This window comes from Varanus komodoensis, unplaced genomic scaffold (genome assembly GCF_004798865.1).
Source record: "Varanus komodoensis strain SLA01 unplaced genomic scaffold, ASM479886v1 scaffold50, whole genome shotgun sequence".
NCBI classification, from domain to species: Eukaryota; Metazoa; Chordata; class Lepidosauria; order Squamata; family Varanidae; genus Varanus; species Varanus komodoensis.
Window position 1 is genome coordinate 137,180 of NW_025336088.1, and position 23,068 is coordinate 160,247.

Consider the following 23,068-nt stretch of genomic DNA (forward strand, 5'->3'; position numbering starts at 1 on the left):
AGGTAGCGAGCTGACAGTAGCAGTTGAGAACAGGAGGTGCCTGAGCGAAGGAGGAAAGAGGTTGGAGAAAGGGTGGGACTAACTGCTGGGGGTGGGTATTCGAACGTTGGGTGTGCTCGGAGAAGTTAACCAGTCCCTGCCTGGGGTTAACTCTTTGCGGTCTGGGGTGGAGATCATTTTAACCCGTTCGAGGCTGGACCGAGAAGGGTTTTTTATCCGCTGAAGTGGGGGCCGAAAAAATATATTCTCACCACCTGATTATTGCAGCCTGTGCTGGTGAGAGGAAGGAAAACCTTTGCACGTCCACACCCCTTGGCACGGGGACTGCCTTTGACTCGTCGGGGCTCGAACTAGAGCAGCTTTAACCCTTGGGTGTCTGCATCTGGACAGTTTAACTCTTTGTAGTCTGCTCTGGAGTGAGGCTGCTCGCTGTTTAATAATTCAGTGGCCATCTAAACTGGGTATTACCTACATAAATATATTTTACTTGTATACAGTAATAATTCTGCAAGTTGCTTTTGGGGAAGTATAGAGACTATTGTTTTGACTCCTGCATCAACTTTAATATCTTCCTCCCCCCCCATCATTTTGCATTTCCAGATGTGCAAAGTTGCCATGCTGTGAAGAGGAGAAGAAACAGACTGACCCTGGCCAGCGCTGAGGGCTAATGCAAGTGTAAAGGTCATTGGATGACAGACAGCTGTTGAGTTCCTCCTTCTGCAAGGGCTAATGGTGGCAGTGCTCCCGGACACTGAGGGTGGCAGCAAAGGCTAATGGAACAAACACCCTGCTAACTTGTTTTAGGATTAAAAGTAGCAAAAGAACTGTAAGGGGGGGTAGAATTGAAGACTAGTGCCTGAAGAATTAAAGACGTTAAGGTCTAGAGAACATCCAGAGCTGGCAAGCACTGCAATATCTGCCGGATTTAAAAGGTTAAAGGTGTTGCAGGTTGGTGAGACTTTCACTCCTGAAGGCAAAAAGGGAGCCAGCCCCTTGGACTTAAATAACCACAGATTAAATCTTGTCAGAGGAAGCTGTCAGTCAAACCAGCAATGGCCGATGGTGCCCTCTCTGCCAATCAGCAGCCTAATGGCAAAACGTCTCCCCTTTCCCCCTGTATGGATGCAGGAAGTGGTGGAGGGGGGCCTATTCACATGACTCCATCCACAAATCAGGACCAGCTCCAAGGAGAAGAGATGGATGGTAGGTGGCAACCAAGTGAAGCGAAGCAGCAAGCTGACAGCCCAATGAGTGAAGATGATACCTGCCCTGGTGCGGGATGTGCAACTTCTCTGGTTGGTGGAGGACATAACTTTGGTGTTCCGGAAGGAGCTATTGGAAAGGCTGAGGACCAGAATTGTGGTGGAGAGACAGAGCTCCAGAATGCAGGTGATGGACAGCAACTGAACCGACGATGTCAAGGAAACTGTGCACCTGTTGGCCAGAGGTGCAGGCCTCAAGCTGGAGGAGAGGAAGAAAAGCAGCTGGGCAAAAAGAAACACAGGAGGCGCCCTTCCAAGAAGAAAAGGCATTGGAAGCCTTACTACAAGCTCAGTTGGGAAGAGAAAAAGAAGTTTGATGAGAAGCAGAGTCAGCGTGCCTCAAGGCTGCGGGCGGAGATGTTTGCCAAGGGGCAGCCAGTTGCACCATACAACACCACACAGTTTTTGATGGAGGACCATGACCAAGAAGAGCCAGACTTGAAAACTGGCCTCTACCCTAAAAGGTCTGCCACCAAATCAGATGACACTAGCGAGGATGACTTTGTGGAAGAGGAGGATGGTGGCAGTGATGGGATGGGAGGGGATGGCAGCGAGTTCCTCCAGAAGGACTTCTCAGAGACTTACGAGAGGTATCATGTAGAAAGTCTGCAGAACATGAGCAAGCAGGAGTTGATCAAGGAGTACCTTGAGTTAGAGAAGTGTCTCTCTAGAATGGAGGATGAAAACAATCACCTGAGAATGGAGAACAAGAAATTTACAGGGGACTCAGTGGAGGACCCCCGGGTAAGTCAGTTACAGCAGGAACTGGACAGGTTGAGAGCTGAGAATCAAAAACTTTTGAAAGAGAATGAACTCTGCAGACAACAGGAGAAGCCTCTCTCCAAACTGGGAGAGTGAGATGGAAGGATTTTCTGAGGACTTAAGTGGAATGGGACAGAAATCCTTTCCAAGATAAGAATGCAAGATGCCATATCTATATTGTGAGTGTGTATATAAAAGAAATGGACCTTTTTCTTTTTGGTGATTTAATCGGAATAAATACAAAATCTCATATTGTTTTTGAAGATAGCTCTAACATAGTGTGTGCTCTTTTTTTAATTATATGTAATCAAGGGTCTTTGACTGGGGTGCTTTTTTAAAAAAACAAAATTTCTTGCATTGGGAGAACTTTTTTAAAGTACTTGTTAAAACTTGTATTTTGTGTTTCTTCTAATGGAGAGACTAGCTGGGTGGGGGATGGGAAAAGTGACAAAAGATGATGTAAAACAGTCACATTCTGAAACAAGGATATACAGATTCATGCTAAGAGTTCTAATAAACATAAGGTCATGTCAGTGTCATGATTCTGGTGTGGTTTCTAGAAAAATAATTCAAAATATTTTCTCTTGATGGAGAATATTATGAATAATTTTTCCAGGTGACATTTGGATTCTGTTTCTAAAAAACAGCTTAATGGAAAAATGACTCTAGAGGGAGAGACAGTTCTAAGCCAATATTGCATTGTGTTTACTTCCCATATTGGAAACATTGGTTTAATGCTTCTGTTCATTAGAATGTTCTTAATTGGCCTCAAGCTTAAAATCAGGGCATTTTTTGTATACATGCTATCAGAAGTAACTACTTCCTATTATGTCTGGCCTTGCAACAAACCAGTGTGGCAAGGCTCTGCTTCCACCTTTACATTTGGAGAATCATAGGTTGGAGAAGTGTGAGTTGCCCAATGCAGTATGGTAAGAGGCTTCCAAAGACCCATCTTGGCGAACTCCATTTTCTATCTGCTGTAAAAGTATTTTAATAATATTGCAGAGTATTTCTGCATAAATACTCTGTAGTTTTAAGAGCAGTTATATGCTTGGATGGAAATAGTTAGCATGCCCTTTCTCTTACAGAGACCCTAAAAATAAAAATGGGGCATTGACTTGGCTGGGGACAATTTTCTGATGGAAGGGTTTTGTTTGCATTCCATATTAAATGACGGAAGTATTTTCCCCAACAGCCAAATTGCTTCATGGACTGGGGTGTGTGCACGTGTCCTCACGCTTGCTGTTTTTCATCTTCTTGTGTAATTTGGCTCACTTGAGCCATCTGGGTAATTTACACCCTTGTGGACGCACTCTTTGTTTCTGGCCTGACTGCAGCTCTTACTGCAAATACAGGAAGGGGATCCAAAATCATGGACAGAAAATGGCACCCTAGATGCAACTTCCACCAACCCTAGACAGCATAATCAGAGTAAGCAAAGGTGGGACTCAGCTTCATACTGCAGTGTTGCTGGCAACGAGTATACAGCGAGATGCCTGGGGATCTCTTGCAGAATAGGCATGGCAAGATGTAGGCCCTTTGTGGTACTGGAAAGTTCTGGAAAGATGAAGGGAATCATCGAGGCTTGGGAGAGTAGGAGCAGGCCTTTGGTCTCTTGGGGCAACCAGCTGTGGACAGGGGGCCTCCAGCTGGCCATTCCTGTCATAGAAAGACAGAGAAGGGCATAAAAGCAAAAACATAAAGGACAGGGGCTGCAGCTGTTACCAGAAAAAGCTCTGCTACATTTTCACATTGAATTTGGAAGGCACATCTGGAATGGAACACTACATTTTGGCTCAAGGGAATCAACCTTATCTGTAAGAAGGTCATTGTGTGGGCAAGGGGTTTGACCAAATTAATGTCAAACCTCATACAAGTACAAGCTGTTGGCTTTTTAGAATCCCAAGTTAATTACTTCAGCTGCAAACCCCTGAGTTTTAGTACTAACAAGAGGCGAAGTGTACATAAAGTGAAAACACTTAAGCTCACCTTCTGGTTCTAGAGTTCTACTTAGTCACAGTTTTGAGTAACTCCAAAGCTTGCTCATTTCCAAGTTAAAGGAGGTCTGATAATACTTGTTTTCTCCATAGGTTTATTCCTGGGACTTTTTTTAAAAGGCTTTGTTTACTTAGATATTTGCAGCTGTTTCTCTATTTGTGTCTTTCAACAAAGTGTGAAATTCAATATAGTAAAACAGAAAAGGAACTTTTTTTTCTGGGGGAGGGAGATGCTGTTCCAGAACTGGCTATGGAGAAAAAAGCATTGGTGAAGGAGAATGTAAGCTTCTGTGATGCACAAAACTCATGCACATCTGTAATTTCATTTTGTGCAATCTGAACTCTAATCAGTGTTGCTCTGCTTCCTTTTTGTTATGATGTGTGGGAAGACAATAGCTCATATTAACACTGGTGAAATATGTCATCCTTTCTAGCCACAGGAATAGGGGAATCGACACCCAGTTTCCCCGCTCACATATTCACTTAAAACAGTGTGGCATAATGGATGCCTTGTCGCACAGACCATGGAGTTTGCCTTGAAGCCCAAAGTAGTCCTGGGCTAGTTGCTATCTCTTAGCTTAAACCCTTCCTCATTACTATTGTGATGAAATAGGATAACCCCAATATAAGCTACCCTGAGCTCCTTAGGACCATGGGGTACTAATGGGATAAATTAGTGTAACTAGGTACTTGCGTGGAGTAAGAACCACCTCTTGGTCAGCAAGCAGAGAAAGAGCTGGCTCTTTCTTCAAACCGTCAGTGTGACAAAAGATGATGACGACATAGCAATGTGTCTGGGCAAGTTAGCTAGTAACCTTCAGTTATATGCAAGGCTGGAGACTGGAAATAATTCTGCAGCAAAAGTGAAACATTCAGCTGAAAACATGAACATTCTAAATGGAAAATTTGTGTTGGAAAACTCCTTGGTGGTGACCATTCCTAGGCTGAAAGAGCTCACAAAAAAGAAAGGCGATGCTGTGTTTAAAAATGGGCCAAAGGGTAAATGTAAGAGGTATCCTTGCTGGAATTCTTCCCTCAGGAAGAGAACACAGACCTAGCCTCACTTCAGAAGACTGCTGATCACTGATTCTAGATATTTCCTCATGCTTTTAATTTACAGGGAGTCCTCAACAAATACAAGAGTGCAAGGTAGTTTACTTCCCCCATTAAAACACAATAAACAGATTCTGAGGATGAGATAATACTGCAATTCTCCAACCCCTTACGTTAAAAACAGTATTACTCTTTAACTGAAGTGGGAAGAGATCTCTAAAAAAAGATTGAAAGTGGCACGATGTTTCACTTAATGTTACAATGCATTTCATTTGAGCAATCCAATGATCCCATTCCATAAACATTACAATGGAAAGGGAAATTGTAGCAATTGTGGTCAGGAGTCATATTATGCAAGAGGAGTTAGTAGACTCTGTCACAGTAGGCGCAGGAGGGGTTTAACTCCAGCCTTGGCTACGAACACCTAAGTGGGATTCATGCCATGAAGTGTCTCATTAACTCTCATGTGTCAGGCCCACCTATTGCACAGAGATGCCTCTGCTGTAGTTCTCCACACTGGTCATGCCCAAAGTATGTTACAAGAATGCATGCCAGATAAGATGATCACTTGGGCGTAGGCATCCTAAACCTATTCTGGTGTTGTTAAGAGGCATGAGCTACTCCTGTGCTCTCTCACCATTGGCTATGCTGACCAGCACCAATGAAAGTTGTGGCCTCCAGTTCTTTTGCCCTACATCATGTTAAAACATTTGCACTGGCTGCCAATCTGTTCGAAGTGCTATCTTTGGCCTATAATGCTCTAAACTGCCATGATTCAGGTTATCTGAAGATCTGCCTTCTCTTGGATAAATTTGCCTCTGCACTAAGATCAGGTGGGAGGAATGTGTGGCCTTCCAGAGGCTGGTAGACTGCAACTCTCCAGCCAACCACATGAATGGTGAGGGATACTGGCAGATGCAGACTGACAACATCTAGAAGGCCATACATTGCACCTCCCTGGCTAAGATCACCCGAGGCCCTGCTGGGAACTTCAGGAATTAAGCAGGTATCAGGCAGGGACAGTCTCTTTTGTGACATTGTCCCTATTCTGGCAGCCCTCCCCAGAAATATGGGCACTTTAATCATTTGTGCAGTGGGGAAAGCCTTGTATTTTCCAAGGTGTTGATCACTAACATCATAATCTGTTACTATTTCCCGCCTTTCTGTTATATTTATTAATAATCAATAGGACTATGCTTTGATTATAAGCTGCTGCCTGAACATACTCTGTGGAAAGGTAAGATGAAGACATATTCTAAATAAACCATTCTGCTATATTTAAAAAAAACATACAACTTATGCACTAAGCAAGCTTATTGGGATGAAAGGAAATGTCTCCCTGCTCTAGTTGACTTTATGCAGTGTGGATGTGTGTGATTAACTTGTGGGCAGAGGTGGGGCCTTAAAAATACAATGCGTCTTGTCCACAATGTGAAGTGACATACTCCTGAATTCTGCCTGTGTACTGTGTGGAGGTCTTTCCTCATAACGATCAAGACTCTTTGGACACTCTTGGAGCTGATCAGCTCTTACAAGTACTTGGCATAAAACCTTGCACAACAAGCAGTTGCATTCATTTCTAAATGTTGGGCAAACAAAGTAACTTTTAATTTGGTGACTGAAAAACAACTTGATATTAGCAGAAGAAACCTCTCCTTAAGAGTTGGCATTCCAATGAAAAGAGCTGAATAAAGATACCTGATGCAATGCAAGAATTTTATCCCCACCCTCCTCCACAGGGCTCACACCTACAAATTTGATTTCATGGCCAACCAGATGATTCTGGAAAATGGATGGCTCTCTACCATATTCATCAAAAGCACTCTGCCACTGGCTGGTTCTATTTAGCCATCATGGTTAATTTGTTGTTGTTAGTCGTAACGTCATGTCCGACTCATCGCGACCCCATGGACAACATTCCTCCAGGCCTTCCTGTCCTCCACCATCCCCCAGAGTCCACTTAAGCCAGTGGCTTAACTCAACTTACCTGGGGGCCGCTGGAAGTAGAGTCTGGGTGAGGCTGGGCCACATCAAGTATTCCACCACCGCGGTGGTGGTGGGCCGCTCATCCCGCGTCGCTCCCAGAGGCCGGCCCGGGCGCCCCTGCGCTTTGAAGGCCGCAGGGCCCCTCCCCTGTGCCCTGCCCATTCCGGCAATTGGCCCGCGGGCTGCGAGTTTGAGACCCCTGACTTAAGCTCATGCCAACTGCTATGGTTTTCTAGAATATTCTGTCATCTTCATGAAGGGAAAAATTCACTGCTGCTTTCATACCACCAAAGCCACCCATGCAGCTCTTCCTCAGGAGTAATCGCTTTCCTGAGACATTTGCAAAAGAAGTTAACCTCTCTTCCTTAGTGTGTTGGTTCACCCAAGCATTTCTGTTACTTGGTGAATACAGCTTTAAATGATACAGATGTGAAGTGAATGATTTGTGGTAAATCAAGGGTTTCTGATTCACAAGTGTTTAATAGCAAAACCAAAAAGACTTTCCCTCCTCAATGAGGCAGTTAGGCTTCATCTGCTCAGAGTTGTAGCTGTCTTGGCATTTGTATACACCATCTTAGCCCATAGCTTATGGAATGCAGTATGTGCCATTTTTGGTAGAAAGGTGGGGTTCAATTAAATAGGTGACTGGTTTTATTGGTTTTACTGTAGATGGTTTTACTTTGCTCAGGTGAACCACCATTTTGTATGTGACAAAACTGCTACTTTTCACCTGGCACTGGTTGCAGTGTGTCCTGTCCTCAAGTTGCCAGATAATATTAAACTAGCAAATATGGCTAATGGTGAGGGAAGATAGGAACCACAGTTAGTAACATCTGGAGAACCAAGGCTGGGAAAAGCTGAGTTCTACTATACCAGTACTCTGCTGAAGCATAGTCTAAGAGGCATAGTTGTTTCCACAGAACATCTATTCACAAAGTATCTTGTCTGTTCCCATGGAAAGATCAATCTACTCCACGACTCATGTCAAATTTTACAAAATAACTTACCTTTAGAAGTCACCGTACAGATAAAAGTTAGGGCTGCCAGCTCCCTTACTGGCCTCTGCTTTGTACCTCTAAATAGCACACTAACATGGTCCACTTGTGTGATCAAACTGCAGTATGTACAGGTGAATATTTGAGCTGTGACAGCCAAACCCAGCAATGGTGGATTTCTGGCATGCTTAATGAACTACCCAGAACCCTAAAACAGCCACATGGGTTCAGGGTGGCTTGTTAACCACACCACAACCCTCCCTCACAGGGTTCACCTAACACAAGCTGTGGTTGTGACTGGAACACTCAAAAATAGCCTGGCACAGAGCAGAGTCCACTGTGGCTGAAATAGTTTGCATGATCACTGATTACTGCAGCCCACTGTAGTTTAAATTAGTTATGGTGGGCTGTGGTGATCATGCAAATCCAGCCAAAGAAATGTAGCAAAGGAAGTTTTTCCTGGCACGGCGATGGGGAAATGGAACTGCTTTAAGTTTTGTCAAGTCAGGTTACTATTAAAGGCATGGAGTTGGGTCTGTGCTTGTTTGTGTTCTAAAAAATGGCAATCCTGAGAACAATCCAACTTTTTAAAATTAGTATACTAAATGCTGACTTACAGCATGTTGACCTTGATTAAAGAATCTCCTGCTGGCAGAGCAGTGATGTTTCTTCATGTCCTGTTCTCACACTCCTTGAAATGAAGGCTCCTGGCTCTCGCCTTGTACTGCCCAACACCCCGTTTACAACACACCCCGTATGGGAAGCACTAGGAGGGAGAAAAGTGTTTCAGAGCCAATTGTTATAAGCCACTACTCCTATTACGTTGAAGCTGCTGCATCAGGCTGAACCAGGGTGTTTCTGGATGAGGCTTTTATTATATGATTGCCCTGCCTCATTCATGGACTTTTACAGGTGGTTCAGACATCATCATTTCCCACTCATTTCTGTTAAGGCAGAGAGCAGAATAGCTGCCCAATGCCTTCTAATCAGTTATACTAGGAACTCTCTGCCTAGAAGCACCACCAATCTCCCATCATCGATTGTAGAAACAGCCTTGGAGTCTTTCCACCTTCATCTGTATGTGCTGGTCTAGGATCCCCATCATTCCTAGCTGGCTGGAGATGGCAGGAATTCTACTCCAACACATCTGGAGGACACAAGGATTATGGAAGGCTAAAGGCCCTCATTTTTTTCATATTTAATATTCATGAAGGAAAAGGAATAAGGAATGAAGAAGGAATGGGAAAACAAGTGAACACTTTGTGATTCTTCATAAAGACAGTGGTGAATGATAATGGATCAGACCTGCCTCTCTTTAAAATACCTTAAATCACTTTTGTACTCAGGGTGTGTTCTTTGCAAGCCAAGTATAATTGAACAGCGACAAAGGGAGTCACAAGATGTGACTTGATAAATAACCCTTATGTTTAGTTGTAGGGTCAAGACACTAGCAAAGTAGTATTGTTTACTAGTCGTAGTGGCATTTAATTGCCAATGAATTAATGGGGAAGAACAGCTGGTTGTTGGGCTGTTCCCCTTTTGACACATCTGTGCTAAGAAGTCATCGCGTGAGATGATCTTTCTTCTGTTAAAGAGTTTTTGGGGTGCTAGGATTAAGATAGTTCCCTAAGGGCACAATCCGATGCATGTTCCAACAGAAACATAGCTAGCTGGGGCATGCTGGGAGCTGTAGGCCTCTTTTCTGTCTAAATATGTACAGAACTGAGCCATGAAGACATAAGTTCTGTTCCTAGTAAAAGAGCAAGCGGACTTTATGACTTGCATTTCTGGCCTCGCTTAGGGTTGCTGTCAAGATACAGAAAATGGTGCATTTCATTCTTTCCTCTTAAGCCTCACAAACCTTCCTGCTTTTTGTCTTCTGAGTTCTCAAAGCTTTAGCTGAAAAATCAATAGGTTATACAAGTAGGAGAGAAATCCTGCAAGCCACTATGCACTCAACTTCAGCAGTTTGCTTCTTATTCTTTCCTGCTCTTTGCAAAGCAGGCCCAGGCTGGCTGCCAGGTGGCTGCTTTTCCTGTGGGACTGCTGGAACCAAAGTCATTTTATCTTCACTTCTGAGATGACCCCTTTTGATTTGGCTTTGCATCCAGAATTCATTCTAGAAATTCTGATACAAGTTGGATCTTTGAAACCACTTCCCTGCACTTTTTCTGCTGTTTGTTTTGGAGAACACAATAAGCAAAGATCTCTAAAAGGATGGGTCAAACTATGCATACCAGGGAGATCTGTAATTGGAAGTCCCACCCCCTTTAGTGGGTTTTTTCCTTCTTTTTCATAGCAGCTGGGGGAGGAGGGATGCTAAACAGATTAGGAATCACAAGGGAATACCTTCATTCCCCATGAGGCTGCTACTAGGTCTGCTAGATGAAAAAGGTTTGAATTTGGTTCCCCCTGCCCTTCATGGTTAATAAAAATCTGGGACAGTTATTTCAATCAAGAAAGCAGTGGGGAGGCAGAGTTTTTTTTTTAAAGCCCCTTCTCACTTTTCCCTCAAATTAGTATTCTCCCACACCATAACAGGGAGTCAAGCATGGATTTCCCACATCATGTGTAGCCTCTTCTCTCTACACTTGCACAGTGCCTTAGCTAAGTTATATACCTAGCTAAATGACAAGAAGGCGATTAACACATTGTGAGGTGGCAGCAAGATGGAACTTCGAGAGCACTCAAACTGGGGTGTTTGATGGAGATATTTTATGTAACTTAGAGAGCAACAGAGTTGTTTTAGAACTGGCCCTTACAGATTAAATCTCCTCTTGCTTTTACTAATGCTTTCTTTAATACCAATCTGTGTATGTTTACTTGAAAGTCCCATTAAGTTACTAGGAAACTGTGCATAGGGTAGCAACTTCAGAGTGACTGCTAAGAATTGGAACATCTGGAACAAGTTTCCAGGCTGGTCCATAAGCATGACTGATAAGACAACCAAGAATGGTAAGTTTAAATCAGTTCTTGTTCTTTTCTGCTTCTAGAATGACCTTGCAATAGCAGATGCAGACCAGGGTTGCCCCTGCGCAAGTGAGTAAAGCATTATGGTATGAATCACCAAAAAAAGGAGGACTGGGCATTCCAGATGTTAAAAGGTATTAAGCTGCAACCCAGTTAAAGATATTTCCAGATATTATAGCCCAAAATAAAGAATTAATATGGAGTGATATTGAATTAAAAGAATTAAGGGAAATAGGTGATCATTTAAAGTCATATTGGTTTTAAAAGGATACTAAAAAGATTAAGAGAATTCAAAATCCCTTTTTAAAAAATACAATGGAAGTATGGGAAAAATGGAGGGAATAGTTAATCTCGGGCATTTCTCTGTTAACACCAGTGGTTGAAAAGGAGAAATTCCCAAAAATAGAATTAAAGGATTGGATTAATAAATTAAAAAATAACCATATATATAAATGGGAAGATTGGAAAAATAAGATAAAAATATAATACAATTAAGGAGTATATTGCCAGCGGTTAAATTAAATTGGTTAAATTTAATTCAATTAGAAAAATGGATAAAGATGGAGGACAAATTTAAAGAGGAAGAAAGACAATTAACAAAATTTGAAATGATTATAAAAGAATGTGAGACTGAGGAAGAATATGCAAGTAAAGGAAGAATTGCCAAAATCTATAGGATATTAAAGGAGTTAGGGGATCAGACAAAAAGTTTAAAATTAATTTGGAAAATTGATATAGGTGAGATAAAAGACAAGGATTGGAAGAATATTTGGAATAGAAGGGTATATAAGAATATGTCAGTTAGAATTAAAGAGCATGGATACAAGGTGATATGGAGATGGTATTTAATACCAGTTAAGTTAAATCAAATTGATGATAACTACTCTAATATATGTTGGAGATGCTGTAAAGAGATCAGAACTTATAAACATATGTGGTGGGATTGTGAAAATACAAAAGATTTGGATTATAGTATTTAAGGAAATTGGAAAAATTTTAGATATAGATTTAGAAATGTCACCGAGAATGGTGTTATTACTGTTGATAGAAAAACAAGATATAAATGAAGCTAAGAAAGGATTTTAAGTATGATCATGGCAGTTAGGCTAGTGATAGTTATATATTGGACAGAATTGGGTATTGCAAAGGCATGAATGGTATAATGAAATATGGAATATGATAATTAATGATAAACTGATGACAGAAACAAAAATTAAAAAGGGTTAATGAAAGCAAATGAATATAATGAAATTTGGGAAGATTTTGTAAAAGCAGTATTGATAGAAGGCAAATGCTGTAAACCCAATCAAGATTATATGAATTTCTGGAGGAGATATGGGTATAACTGAAGTATATTATATATTGTTATAGTATGTGTATGATGGTAGTATTGGTCTCCGGGGTGGTAGGTGCACTCTTTCATTTATCCTTTTTTAATTATTGTGTTCTTGTTATGTTATGTTTTATATTATTATTATTTCTGTCTAAAAAAATTTAAAAAGGAGGGGGGGAAATGGCAAGTGAGTAACAGTGGGTTGTAAGCCATCTCCATGTGTGTTGGCCAATTCTTCTAATTACACTTGCTGGGCATAACTTGTTATGTACTCTCCTGCCAAAGATGAGCAGCTAGGGTGGGTAACAAACCAGCCAGAGCCCGTGCTCTTTTGTAAGGTCTCTGTGTTAGACACTTGCCCTTGATAGGTTTGGACATAAGGACAAGCTGCTTCCAGCAAAGGTAGTTAGGGAAATTAGCTGGCACACACAAGCATGATTAACAAGCTACTGTGGTTTATTAATCACCCTCTTGTTGTAGGAACCCAGTCATCATCTCAGCCTCTTGCTAGGGAATCTGGGAGACATCTCAGTTGCATCCAAATGGTTGGAATTACAAGCTGTGGCCTACCAGTTAATGAGTTCTTCGCAGAGCTTCATGTCCACAGTTTGTTGCTCAGCAATCACCCCAGCAGAGCTAGTGTGAGTCAAAAACTGAGTTCTCACTGACAAAGTAAGTATGTGTTTGGTCCACTTTTACCACTGCAGAACAGGATTCATGTGGTGGGTTGCTCCTCCATGCTAAAAGTTCAAATAAAAATAAAACCCTCTGCATATGACAAGCACGTCAGGGTTACATCTAGGCTCAATCCTTCTCCCTCAAGTTTAATGTTATGTGTAGGGATTATTTTTGAAATGTTATGGATGGGACATTGGGTCAGGTAGGCCCCCATCTTCAGTGGCAGAGCCCAGACACAGGTGTACCATTTAAATGGGAGCCAGATTGCATTTTCCCAGGAATACCATTGCTTTGTGTGCTTGGGTGACTCTGATATTCCATCAATATAGCAGTAACCTCAATACAGACGATTTGGATTGTGCAAAGGGATTTATGGCAGCCCCCCCCCCCCAACCTGGTGCCCTCAGATATTCAGGACTTTGACTCTTATCATTCCGGTTGGGAGTTGTATTCCCAAATAAACCGCAGGTTCAAAAAGGCTGGTAAAGGGAATGCTTTATGTGAAACACACTGCAATCCTGCGCTACTTTAGCTGGAAGTAAGCCCCATCAAACTCTGTGGGCATTGCCTTTTGAACAGGCATGTATGGGGTTGCTGCTTCCTAAAAGTGCCTTATGAATGCTGCTGCCATTATTATTGCCCAAGAGGATACTAGATAAGCAGTAATAGCTATGCTTATGGTCCCTAAAACATGTTAAATCTCTCCTAACATTAGCGATTTAATAGACAAAGCATGTTGCCCTTCAGAGACCTCTACAATGCTTTGACCAATATGGGGTCGCCTTTTCTGTTTTTACGAAGAACATGATTTTAACTCCTGGGAATTCTTAGAAAACCTATTTGTCGCGGAGCTAGTTTTCCTTCAGAGACCTCACCTTTAACCAGGAAACGCAACTCCCCCTTCTGGCTTAATGTCTTACGGAAAATACTCAACGAGGTGGGGAAACTACATGTCCCAGTATGCATTGCTTCACCGTGCCCAAATTGAGAGTTGCATTTTGGGAACGGAGTTAGGGGAGAAGAAGAGAGAAATGGAAAAATGTCTGCCATGTCTTGGCTTGTGGAGGGGTTGGGCTTGCGTCGCGTCTGCGGACTGTAGTCATTTTGCTTTTGCAAATTAATCGTACATGTTAGCTTGGTGAAATACCTACGTTCTCCTCCAACACACATCTTAATAGATTCCCGACAGAGCAGAGTTCCTGCCGCTTTAGTAACTATTACGACAGGCAGACCTTTATCAATGGAAGCTTTTACCCACTGCTCCATCTCCATACTGGGAAGGGGAGAACTATACCTGATGGATTTCTGCCTTTGGCTCAGCGGTGTAAAAGGTACATGGGAACCCTGCCAAAGAGGGTGGGAGAGAAATAGTTATGCTAGCAGAGGATGCGGCTGGAGGGATTGTGGGGAGAAGAATGCCAGAGGCAGCTAAAGTATATATTTTAAAGCCTTTAGCAGGCAGTGCTGTCCCGTCCCCCGTCCCCCCCCCCCCACCTCTTTTCTTTTGGGAACAGTATGGAGAAGGCATCTGCCTCCAAAGAGCAGCATAGTGATTTTTTAAAAAATGAAATACACGAAGTGCTGGAGGGTAGGAGAGAGGTCATATTAATTGTCTTAATTAGTGCAAGCTTGACGATTGGTAAGTGGAGGAAGCATAGTTCAGTGGTGGGACCTTGTTCCACGTTTAGAGGGTATGCCCAGCCGGATGATCCCACTACCAGGGCTAAAGGGTGGGGGGAATCCTAGAAACACCACCAGCTCAAAAATAAAAGGATCTTTATTCCACAACTGCAGCAGAGAATCAGACTTCACTGTCCAACGCAGTGTAAGGCATCTTCATACGTGCTTCTACTTTCTTTTTTACAAAATGCATGCATGTGAGACCAGCTTTGTTTTTTAAATTAGAACCCTGAGATCCACCAGCAGGAGCCTGGTGTAAAGGTTATATGCTTAGCATGAAATGACTCTAAGCCTTGGATTTTGTTCTGAGTATCAGAAGTGAGACTCCAAATCCTTCTACACAGAAATCCATGTCTGATTACCCCAAGCACTCTTCATTTCAGCAGTATAATATTTCATGGGGCAGGGAGACATTTTGTCGCTGCTATTTGGCAAACACTTGGGAGTCCGACACCCTTGCTGATCTGCATATCACCTAGGGATCTAGCTCTAGCTCTGGCTTCTGCCCACTGCTACCTTACACAACGGAAGCATTGATGAAACTTGTGATATGCAGCCACTGAGCAGATGAGTCTTTTCCTGCCATGAAAATAGCTGAGAGGGAAAGCCTTGCCTCTAAATTTGCGTTCATACAATAATGCTATGCCGACAGAGAAGAACAGTAAAGGGGAAAGTGTCGACCCGAGTCATTAATGAGTCCTGCCTAATGGGTGTCTGGGACACCTGCACAATCATGGAGACAATGGGAGTGGACTGTGCTTTCTTACCAATATTTTACAGCTTGGCTGCTGGGAAATTCATTTTTCTCCCAGCAAAAGTGCCACTTTGACTTAAAGGTGGCTAGATCCCTGCTCAATTTTTTTCCCCCAAAACACTGTCCTGCTGGAAGGTCTACTTTTAGCTGCTGTCCAGGAGCTTTCATGGCAGATTCTGCCCCAGAATGCCAAATTCCAGGCTGCAGCCAGTGATACTTGCTGGATATCCAACCAGTGTGGGGAAATATGAGGGAGTTACATAGTGGAAATACTGATGGAGATGGAAGGCATTGGGGAAAGCCTGCTTGTCTGCCTTCACTTGAGAAAAGATCCACAGATGCAGCCTTCATTCTTAATTTTTATTTTCATCTTTGAAAGGGATAGTGGGGAAATGCCACACACCAGAAGACTAGCCTATGGTTTTGTCATTCATGGCTATGGCACTTGCATGCCGTTTTCAAAGGCATGGTGGATGCAAAACCAAGGTTAGGCTGCTATCAGCTTTCACCTGATCCGTTCAAATTCAGGTTGGGTGGGTTTGGATGACAGTTTAAGCCTATGTATCCACTCTGGGCTTCAGATTGTCACCTGAGTTTCCCTCAAGTCCTCCGACTGGTGTCCCAGTGCAGACTGTGCTGCAGCACAAAGGGGAGTCAGGATGACAACTTTTGGTGGCTATTAGCCACTTGCTTGCCTTGTGCTCCTGCCAGTGCTGGCTGAGGGATGGCACAGGGCAGCTGCAAGAGTGCAGGATCTGGGAGCCCAGTGCAGGCTGGCTCTTGCCCCCTCCCTGCCATGGTGCCATTAGGCCGAGCTACACTGCACTGCGCCACGCCTGAGCAGAGAGGAGGGAAGGGAAGAGCCGCCTGGCGTTGAGCTTGGAAGCCCATGGCTCACATCACAGTGGAGTGGGGAGGGGGAGGTAATGGGCTACCTTGCACTGGGCTTCCTTGCCTGTGCCCCCCTTCCTGTAACTCAGCTTCTCCCCACCCACCATCACCAGAACTTGCAAGGGTCTCGCCAGTTGGATTAGGGGGCACCTTCTGCATGTCAGTGCTGGGGACACCTGGGTCACTGGCAGGCAGAATGCCCTCGCTCCCAACCCAACTAGCATGAATTTTACAAGTTGGGTCAGGCCTGCTTGGCTGCTTCCTCTTGAAGAATCACAGATAAATGGGCCCTCTCCTTGCCACGTGCCTCCTTGGGCTCAAACTCCAAGCACGGCTGGAGAAAGAGGTGGCATGGGGCAGCCAGGGTCCTTTGGCTGGAGCAGCAACCCTTTTTTGCTGATCTTGACAAAGGACTCATTTTTGGCTTGATCATGGCTTTGCATGGCTTCAGATGACACACTAAGCCATGGACAGTTTCTTAAACCCTACAGCAAGCCATGGTTTCTTGTGGCTTATAAACCCACCCATGGGAAGCAAAGGAATCACACACCATGTTAAGCCACCCCCCGCATGGCTTCATACATTGCATAAACACTGTCATTGCTATAAACTGGTGCAGTTACCATTGCTAACGGAACACAATATATCTTCTGTTTTTCTTTCTCCCATCAGGGCACAAGCAGACATGTGGAAGAGGGCATACTTTTTCAGGGCCTCGGCCCAAGCTGCAACCACATTGCCAGAAGGAAACAAATTGAGAATAAATTGTAGCTCATAGATTGGAGTATTTATAGAAGGTTGTTTCCATATCTATGCACTGCTTGTCTAGAGCTTGTGAAGTTTTCTAGAGTCAGTTGGAAGTAGCATTTGAACAGAACACTCCAAAGAGTATGTTGCTGGCTCAGGCCTTTCTGTAGAAGCAGCATGTCTGCTTGCACTCTTAAATAAGGACATGCTGTTTGAGGGAGATAAAATATATTAATGCTTCTCTGTATTCCATGCTCTCCTAAGAACTACCTGTCCCAGAGTTTTTTATGCAGCGACTAGAGTGAGGGACAATGTAGGAGGAGAAAAGCAGCCGAGGAGAAAAAAAGATTGATCCCACGGATGAGAAATGTAGGAGGAGAAAAGAAGATTGATCCCACGGATGGTGGGAGCCAGTGCTGCTGGCATTGCCCAAGTTTAGCCTACCGATCTTTCTGAGGGTCTTCCTTACAAAATGCTACATCTGGGGGGAAACCCCCCTAAATCTTCAAGTCTACTTTTGAAATAGAGTATGATGCACCCCCCTCTGAGTATCTAAATGATACTTTTTATGAAAAAATGGGCAAGCGATTTTCAGTGAAAAATTCTCAGACAGGGTCATAAGTAACTGAGCACCATAGCAGACAGAACTGGTGAGTGAGCCATATAGCACAGAGAATGGTTGGGGTCACACAATGCAGCAAGCCCTGGGTGGGTTATAAAGCACCCCCATCCAACTATTTCGCCTGGCATTCCCAGGGTGAGACTAGCAGGCACAGCACAGGGCCTGAGCTACCTCCTTCCCCTCAGTTCTTCCAAATGTCTCCCACGAGAGCACTGAGTTTTTCTCCCCTCCCCACTGCTGCTTGTTGGCAGAGGCAGAAGGGCAGGGAAGAGGGCTACTGACAACCTTTGCCTTGACTCACAGGCCTGGTCAACCTCAGCAAGGGCTCTTGGACTCTGCCAGTCTGGAGTGGGCCAAGCGGAGCTGCTTCCCTGCCTGGGGCCACCTCAGAGTGCCACCGTACTAGGCAGAAGTGGCATTGTCTGCTTGGCCTGCTCCTGATTAGACCGAGCAGTGCAGGGCTTGGCTCTTTCTGTCTGGTGCTGCTCCTGAGAGGCAGCATCCACGATAATTTCAACTGAACCGATCCGCAGCATGCACAACAGCCAAGCTGAGCTGATCATACCTCCACAACCCTGTGAGTGGCAGTGTGGGCCAAGAGGAAGCTAACAGCCTCCCATCAAGTGCTTTGGGACCAGCTTGGAGGCAGCAGTCAGTTGCTTGCTAGCAGAAGGGGTTTCTTGCTGCTCTTGCCAAATGGCTCTGCAGCTGTTTGGGTCACCCCTTGGCTTGTTGGGTCATCCTGGTTCAAACAGCATGACAAGCCCAGGGGTGGCCACTAACTCCCCAACTATCCATACATGGCTTAATGAACCCAGAACCTGAGCTGATAAATCTCCCCAAATAAGTCATGGTGGGTTCACACAACTCGCCAAGACCCTCTGGCTTTAAGTCCATGACTAAGAACATGTTGCATCCAATAATTTTTAGAAAGGGTCTCTTCATAATTTGAGTTGAGCATATGTGGTTCCCTACTTTCAGTGTTCCTATTGCTATCCATGATGCAGGGGAGCCCAAGTAGTTCTGGAAATATTTTATGCCTTTACCTCTTTTAGGTTTCCCAGATTATATGCTAATTTCTCAAAAAGAACCTTTTATCAGACCTTTTCTAGCCATTGATTTTCTGGAACTTTGTCCCCTGTTTTCCAGAGAGACATGATCTCAAAATGTGCAGCAGTGAAAGGAAGCCTTACCAAGTCTTCATACAACTATTCATTTTCTTTTTGAAATACTGACAATAAAATGAACATTCCACAGTGTATAATGGTTTGATTTATTAAGCGATTTTTTATATGATTTGTAATACCACTGTCATTCAGAGTCAATTTCCACTGATACCAATTCTATTAGAATATCTTAAAACCTCCTAGTAACTGGTATAAGAGGCTTAGATGTGAGATGGATGTTGGGCACCAGCATGAAATCCAAGACAGTAAGTTGGGGGGACAGTCAGGATAAGGGCCTTCTAGGTGGCTGCACCCCATCCCTGGAACATGATCCCCAAGGAGGTGTGCCTAGCACCATTATTGGTTTTTTTTTTTTCCTGGCTCCAGGTACAGACCTTTTTATTCACCAGATGTTTTGATAGGTAGATTGATTTAAATATTGCCTTTATGTGAACTGTCATATATTTTCCCCTTTAAAATTAATTACATTTAATAATATGAAATACAGTACTAAAATACACCAATAAAATATAAAATGCATTAGAAGGAAAAAAATAAATGCAAAAAAGAAAAAAAATACAGAAAGCAACTACTGAAGACTTCCACTGGGACTTTGGAATACATAGTAATTGTTCATTCGTTTCCTTCTAAGTTTCTGGTCTTTCAGGAACACCGCCTTCCATCCAAAATTGCACTGAATGATCCAAAGGGTATAATACCCTTCCCTTTATGAATATGTGTTCAATAAACAAGCCCCAAACATAATTAAAACCATACTTATTTGTCAACCCGTTTTTCATCTTAATTCCACACATCAACTTATCATTAACAGCTATGTTCTAAATTTCTTTATACCACTCAATTAACTGGAAATCCCATTTCTCTTTCCAATTCTTTGTTGTTATTAAACTTGCTGCCGTTTCCAAGTTTGTTATTAATTCTTTAGTATTCCATTTCCATTTCTTTCATACAATATTAATAATGCAAATTTCAGGATCAGCTTCAATTTCTGAGTGCAATATCTTGCTAATTTCCTTAAAACCTATTAACCAAAATTTCTTAATATTTTCACATTCTCACCACATATAAAAAGGTACCCACTTTTTGCCCACATCTCCAATATACATTGGAATATTTATTATCCATATAAAATAATTTTACCAGTTTCCGGGTCCATTTCCATACGAATGTATAATTTTTTTTCTTAATTCTAATTGACATATTTTTAGTATTCTCTTATCCCATATTTTCCCCATTCTTTCTTGCATATATGCCTCTCTAAATCTATTTGCCATCCAGTTTTAAGAAAATCTTATTGGTCCTCTATACCTATTAGAATCTTGTAATCTTACCTATGATCCCCCTTGTTTGCACAATGCCTTTTGTTTCTGTATATAAAACAATCTCTTCAAATTTGGCAGGATCTCTACATTTATGATTTTTCTTCATCCATTCTTTAGTCTATTGTAATCATTTGACATTAAACCAAGGTAATTCCTAGCACCACCATTATCCATTTTTATTATCAATTTTCTTCAACCAATCTTTTAACTAAAGAATTTGTTTTTCCTTCAATAATTTTCTCAAACAATCTAATTTTCTGGAAATTCTTTAACTTCTGCAACTGGAATTATTGGTGAAATTGCAGCATAAGTCCTTCTCTATACTTCTCCCAAATTCACACAATATTTTTAAGAAAGGGATTTTCTATATTTTTTACAATCATCATCCTGTTTCTTAATTTTCTTAATCACCAGGGGTTGTCAAGTTTTTTATTTGGTTTAGATGTTATATTGCTTTTATTTTTTGTTATATGTTTTTATCTGTAAATCTCCCAGAGAGCCTAAGGGCTGTGGGGCAGTAAACAAATGTAAATAACAAATGCAAATAATTAATAATGAATGGATTTATTATTAAGCAAGTAATTTATAAAAGGGATACTTAATGCATAAGTGACTGCTAATATTTACTTTGGGGTTTTCAAAAGACTGCTTAGGGAGCAATCCAATGGCCCTAAGAATCTCAGAGAATCTGAGGGGCTATCGGATATCTTGGATTCCTAGCTCAAAATCAGAGGTAATGCTCTTCCTTTGGAGCTGGGAATGGGAGCTTTGCCACATTCACCTGCCTTTGCAGCTGGCTGGAAAAGAGCCGCAGTGGCTGCTTGTAAGTTTAGGAATGCAACCTTGGAGAGGAGGGATGGTGATATTTCAGTGAGTGGGAGAAGACTATTATTATCATTGCATTACATGTATTTTTCAGCTTTCTTTCACTTACAAGGAACTCCACCTCTCCATTTTGTCCATACACCAACACGCCTATCGGGTTTGGCCAAGAGTCCATAATTGGCCAGAGTCATCCAGTGAGATCCAGTGAGTGGGGACCAGAACCCACATATTCCAAGTTCCAGTTCAGTCCTCTAACCACTCTGCCACACCAACTAGATAGCTATTCCAAGCTGAAGATACAATCTCCCATTTTCTTCCCTCCCTTTCCAAAAAGCTTTTACTAGATGAACAAAAACGCTTGTCTAACAAAAATGCACAGCTGCAGAGCTCCTCCACTCCTTCTGCCCTGCATAGGATGCTGAAAAGATAGTTTGGGACTTATGAGCACTGAGTGGCAAGGACCCGAAAAATACTCTTGCTATTACAGGCTTCTGAGGATCAGTTTTACCCCATGCCAAATTCCCTAAACCTCTACCCCAGCCAAAAACCTTCACAGCCATATCCAGCTTTCTGGGTGCAGCCTTCTCTTCTTGTTCTCTTACTAGCTGCCTGGAGAGTTCATCAGTTTTTTGTTTTTTACTCCCTCCTGCATAGCCATGCTCTGGAAAGATCTGGGAGCAATCTCATGGCATAACAGTGCTATCACCTCCTAATCTTCACTAGCTGCGTAAGGTTATTCCACAGAGAAAGAATAGCTCAATATCCAACCCTTATCAATTCAATTTCAATTCAGTCCTAAAACACCACACACCAACCAGCAGCTCTTTCCTTTGTCTCTCCGCTGAATCTCTGAATAAGCGCCCATCTGCCACCTGTCATATCTTAACTGTTATTTCCAAACTCCCACCTAGGTAGAATCCCCGGAGGACCTGAATCAAATGTACCTGTTCCAAGCCCCTCTAATAATATTCAAAGGGATCCTCTCTCCTTGCCTTCAGAATGCTACACAGCAAATAACCATACCCAAACAAGGCCTTGCACCCACTCAGCTATGCTGAGGCCTCATAGAGACCACGCAAAAGAAACCTTACAGAAGAAGAATCTTCATATACAGGGCATCTCTTCACATAATTTAGCCACAGTGCTCAAGAGCATGGCCTGCCACCAGAGGAGAAACAAGCAGAATGAGCTTCATCAAGCCGAGCAATCTGGTACTGTAACCAGGAGCAAATGCCTGCAAGTGGACCAAGCCACTTTCTGAAGGATAACATTGCAAAGTGGTTCCTAAGTGACCAGCCCAGGCTCCATTTTGGGGCAAGTCCAGTAAGCAAGATGCTTTCTGTTTGGGAGAAGGTTTACCATTGATCACAAGAGAAGGACTAGATTGACCAATGCAGGTCCTCATAGAATTCCCAAACTTCCTCTTTGATCCAGTCACTATTAAATCCTCCTGCTTACCCAGACCCCCTCTTCCTTGACACCTGCAGCCAGGGCAGCCATCCTGTCTGGCACCTTCCTTTGTCCCAAGGAAGGAGAGGTCACCAAGTCTTTTGTTCAGGCATAGTAAAAGGGAATGTCATTTTAAACCTGATTTGTCATATGAGTTGCGATGCTCTTTCTTTTGTGTAAATCGTATAAAAAAGGATTCCAGTTGCTAGCAGTTACCTTTTTGTGTCCAGCTGTGGCTACTGGAATGCCACTGGATGCCCTCCCCAAAGGAGGTCGCCTGGGCTTGGAGAAGCCCACCCCTGCAGGGTGGTCCAGAGCCACAGGGGGAATGGCAACATCAGCCTGCAGCCACTAGCAGAGAACAGCAAGCTCACAAACAGCAAGTCAAGGCTGGATGCTGCAGCTCTGCCCAGCTCCACCCTAACCCAGCGTTGTCTGTTTTGTAGCCTGAAAGGAGAGGTCCATGACACATTTTAAAAAAGGCAAATGAGTCATTCTTTTGCTTCACCTGGACTCAGGTGTTGGAATGCTTGTTAGGTCCAGTCTGCAGGAAAG

At 43.0% G+C, this 23,068-nt stretch overlaps 1 protein-coding gene and 1 long non-coding RNA gene across 3 annotated transcripts; both read left to right on the forward strand.

Annotated features, from left to right (window-relative positions):
• HEXIM1 (HEXIM P-TEFb complex subunit 1) lies at positions 1-2,557 on the forward strand. 2 transcript variants are annotated; one of them, XM_044447195.1, is made up of 2 exons: positions 1-60; positions 601-2,557. In XM_044447195.1, exon 2 carries the CDS (start codon positions 1,053-1,055, stop codon positions 2,118-2,120), a length of 1,068 nt encoding a protein of 355 aa, XP_044303130.1. In that variant the 5' UTR covers positions 1-60; positions 601-1,052; the 3' UTR covers positions 2,121-2,557. The 2 variants fall into 2 exon arrangements, with proteins under 2 accessions (XP_044303130.1, XP_044303131.1); XM_044447196.1 differs by lacking the exon at positions 1-60 and adding an exon at positions 67-91.
• A 10,935-nt stretch (positions 2,558-13,492) lies between these two features.
• On the forward strand, positions 13,493-18,989 carry LOC123031837. Its single transcript, XR_006416395.1, has 2 exons — positions 13,493-14,367; positions 17,034-18,989. It is a non-coding gene; the product is annotated as an uncharacterized LOC123031837 (long non-coding RNA).
• Positions 18,990-23,068: the final 4,079 nt, after the last annotated feature.

Bases quoted from the DNA above. Each gene is read 5' to 3' on its own strand.
- HEXIM1 (XM_044447195.1), top strand. From the start codon at position 1,053: ATGGCCGATGGTGCCCTCTCTGCCAATCAGCAGCCTAATGGCAAAACG.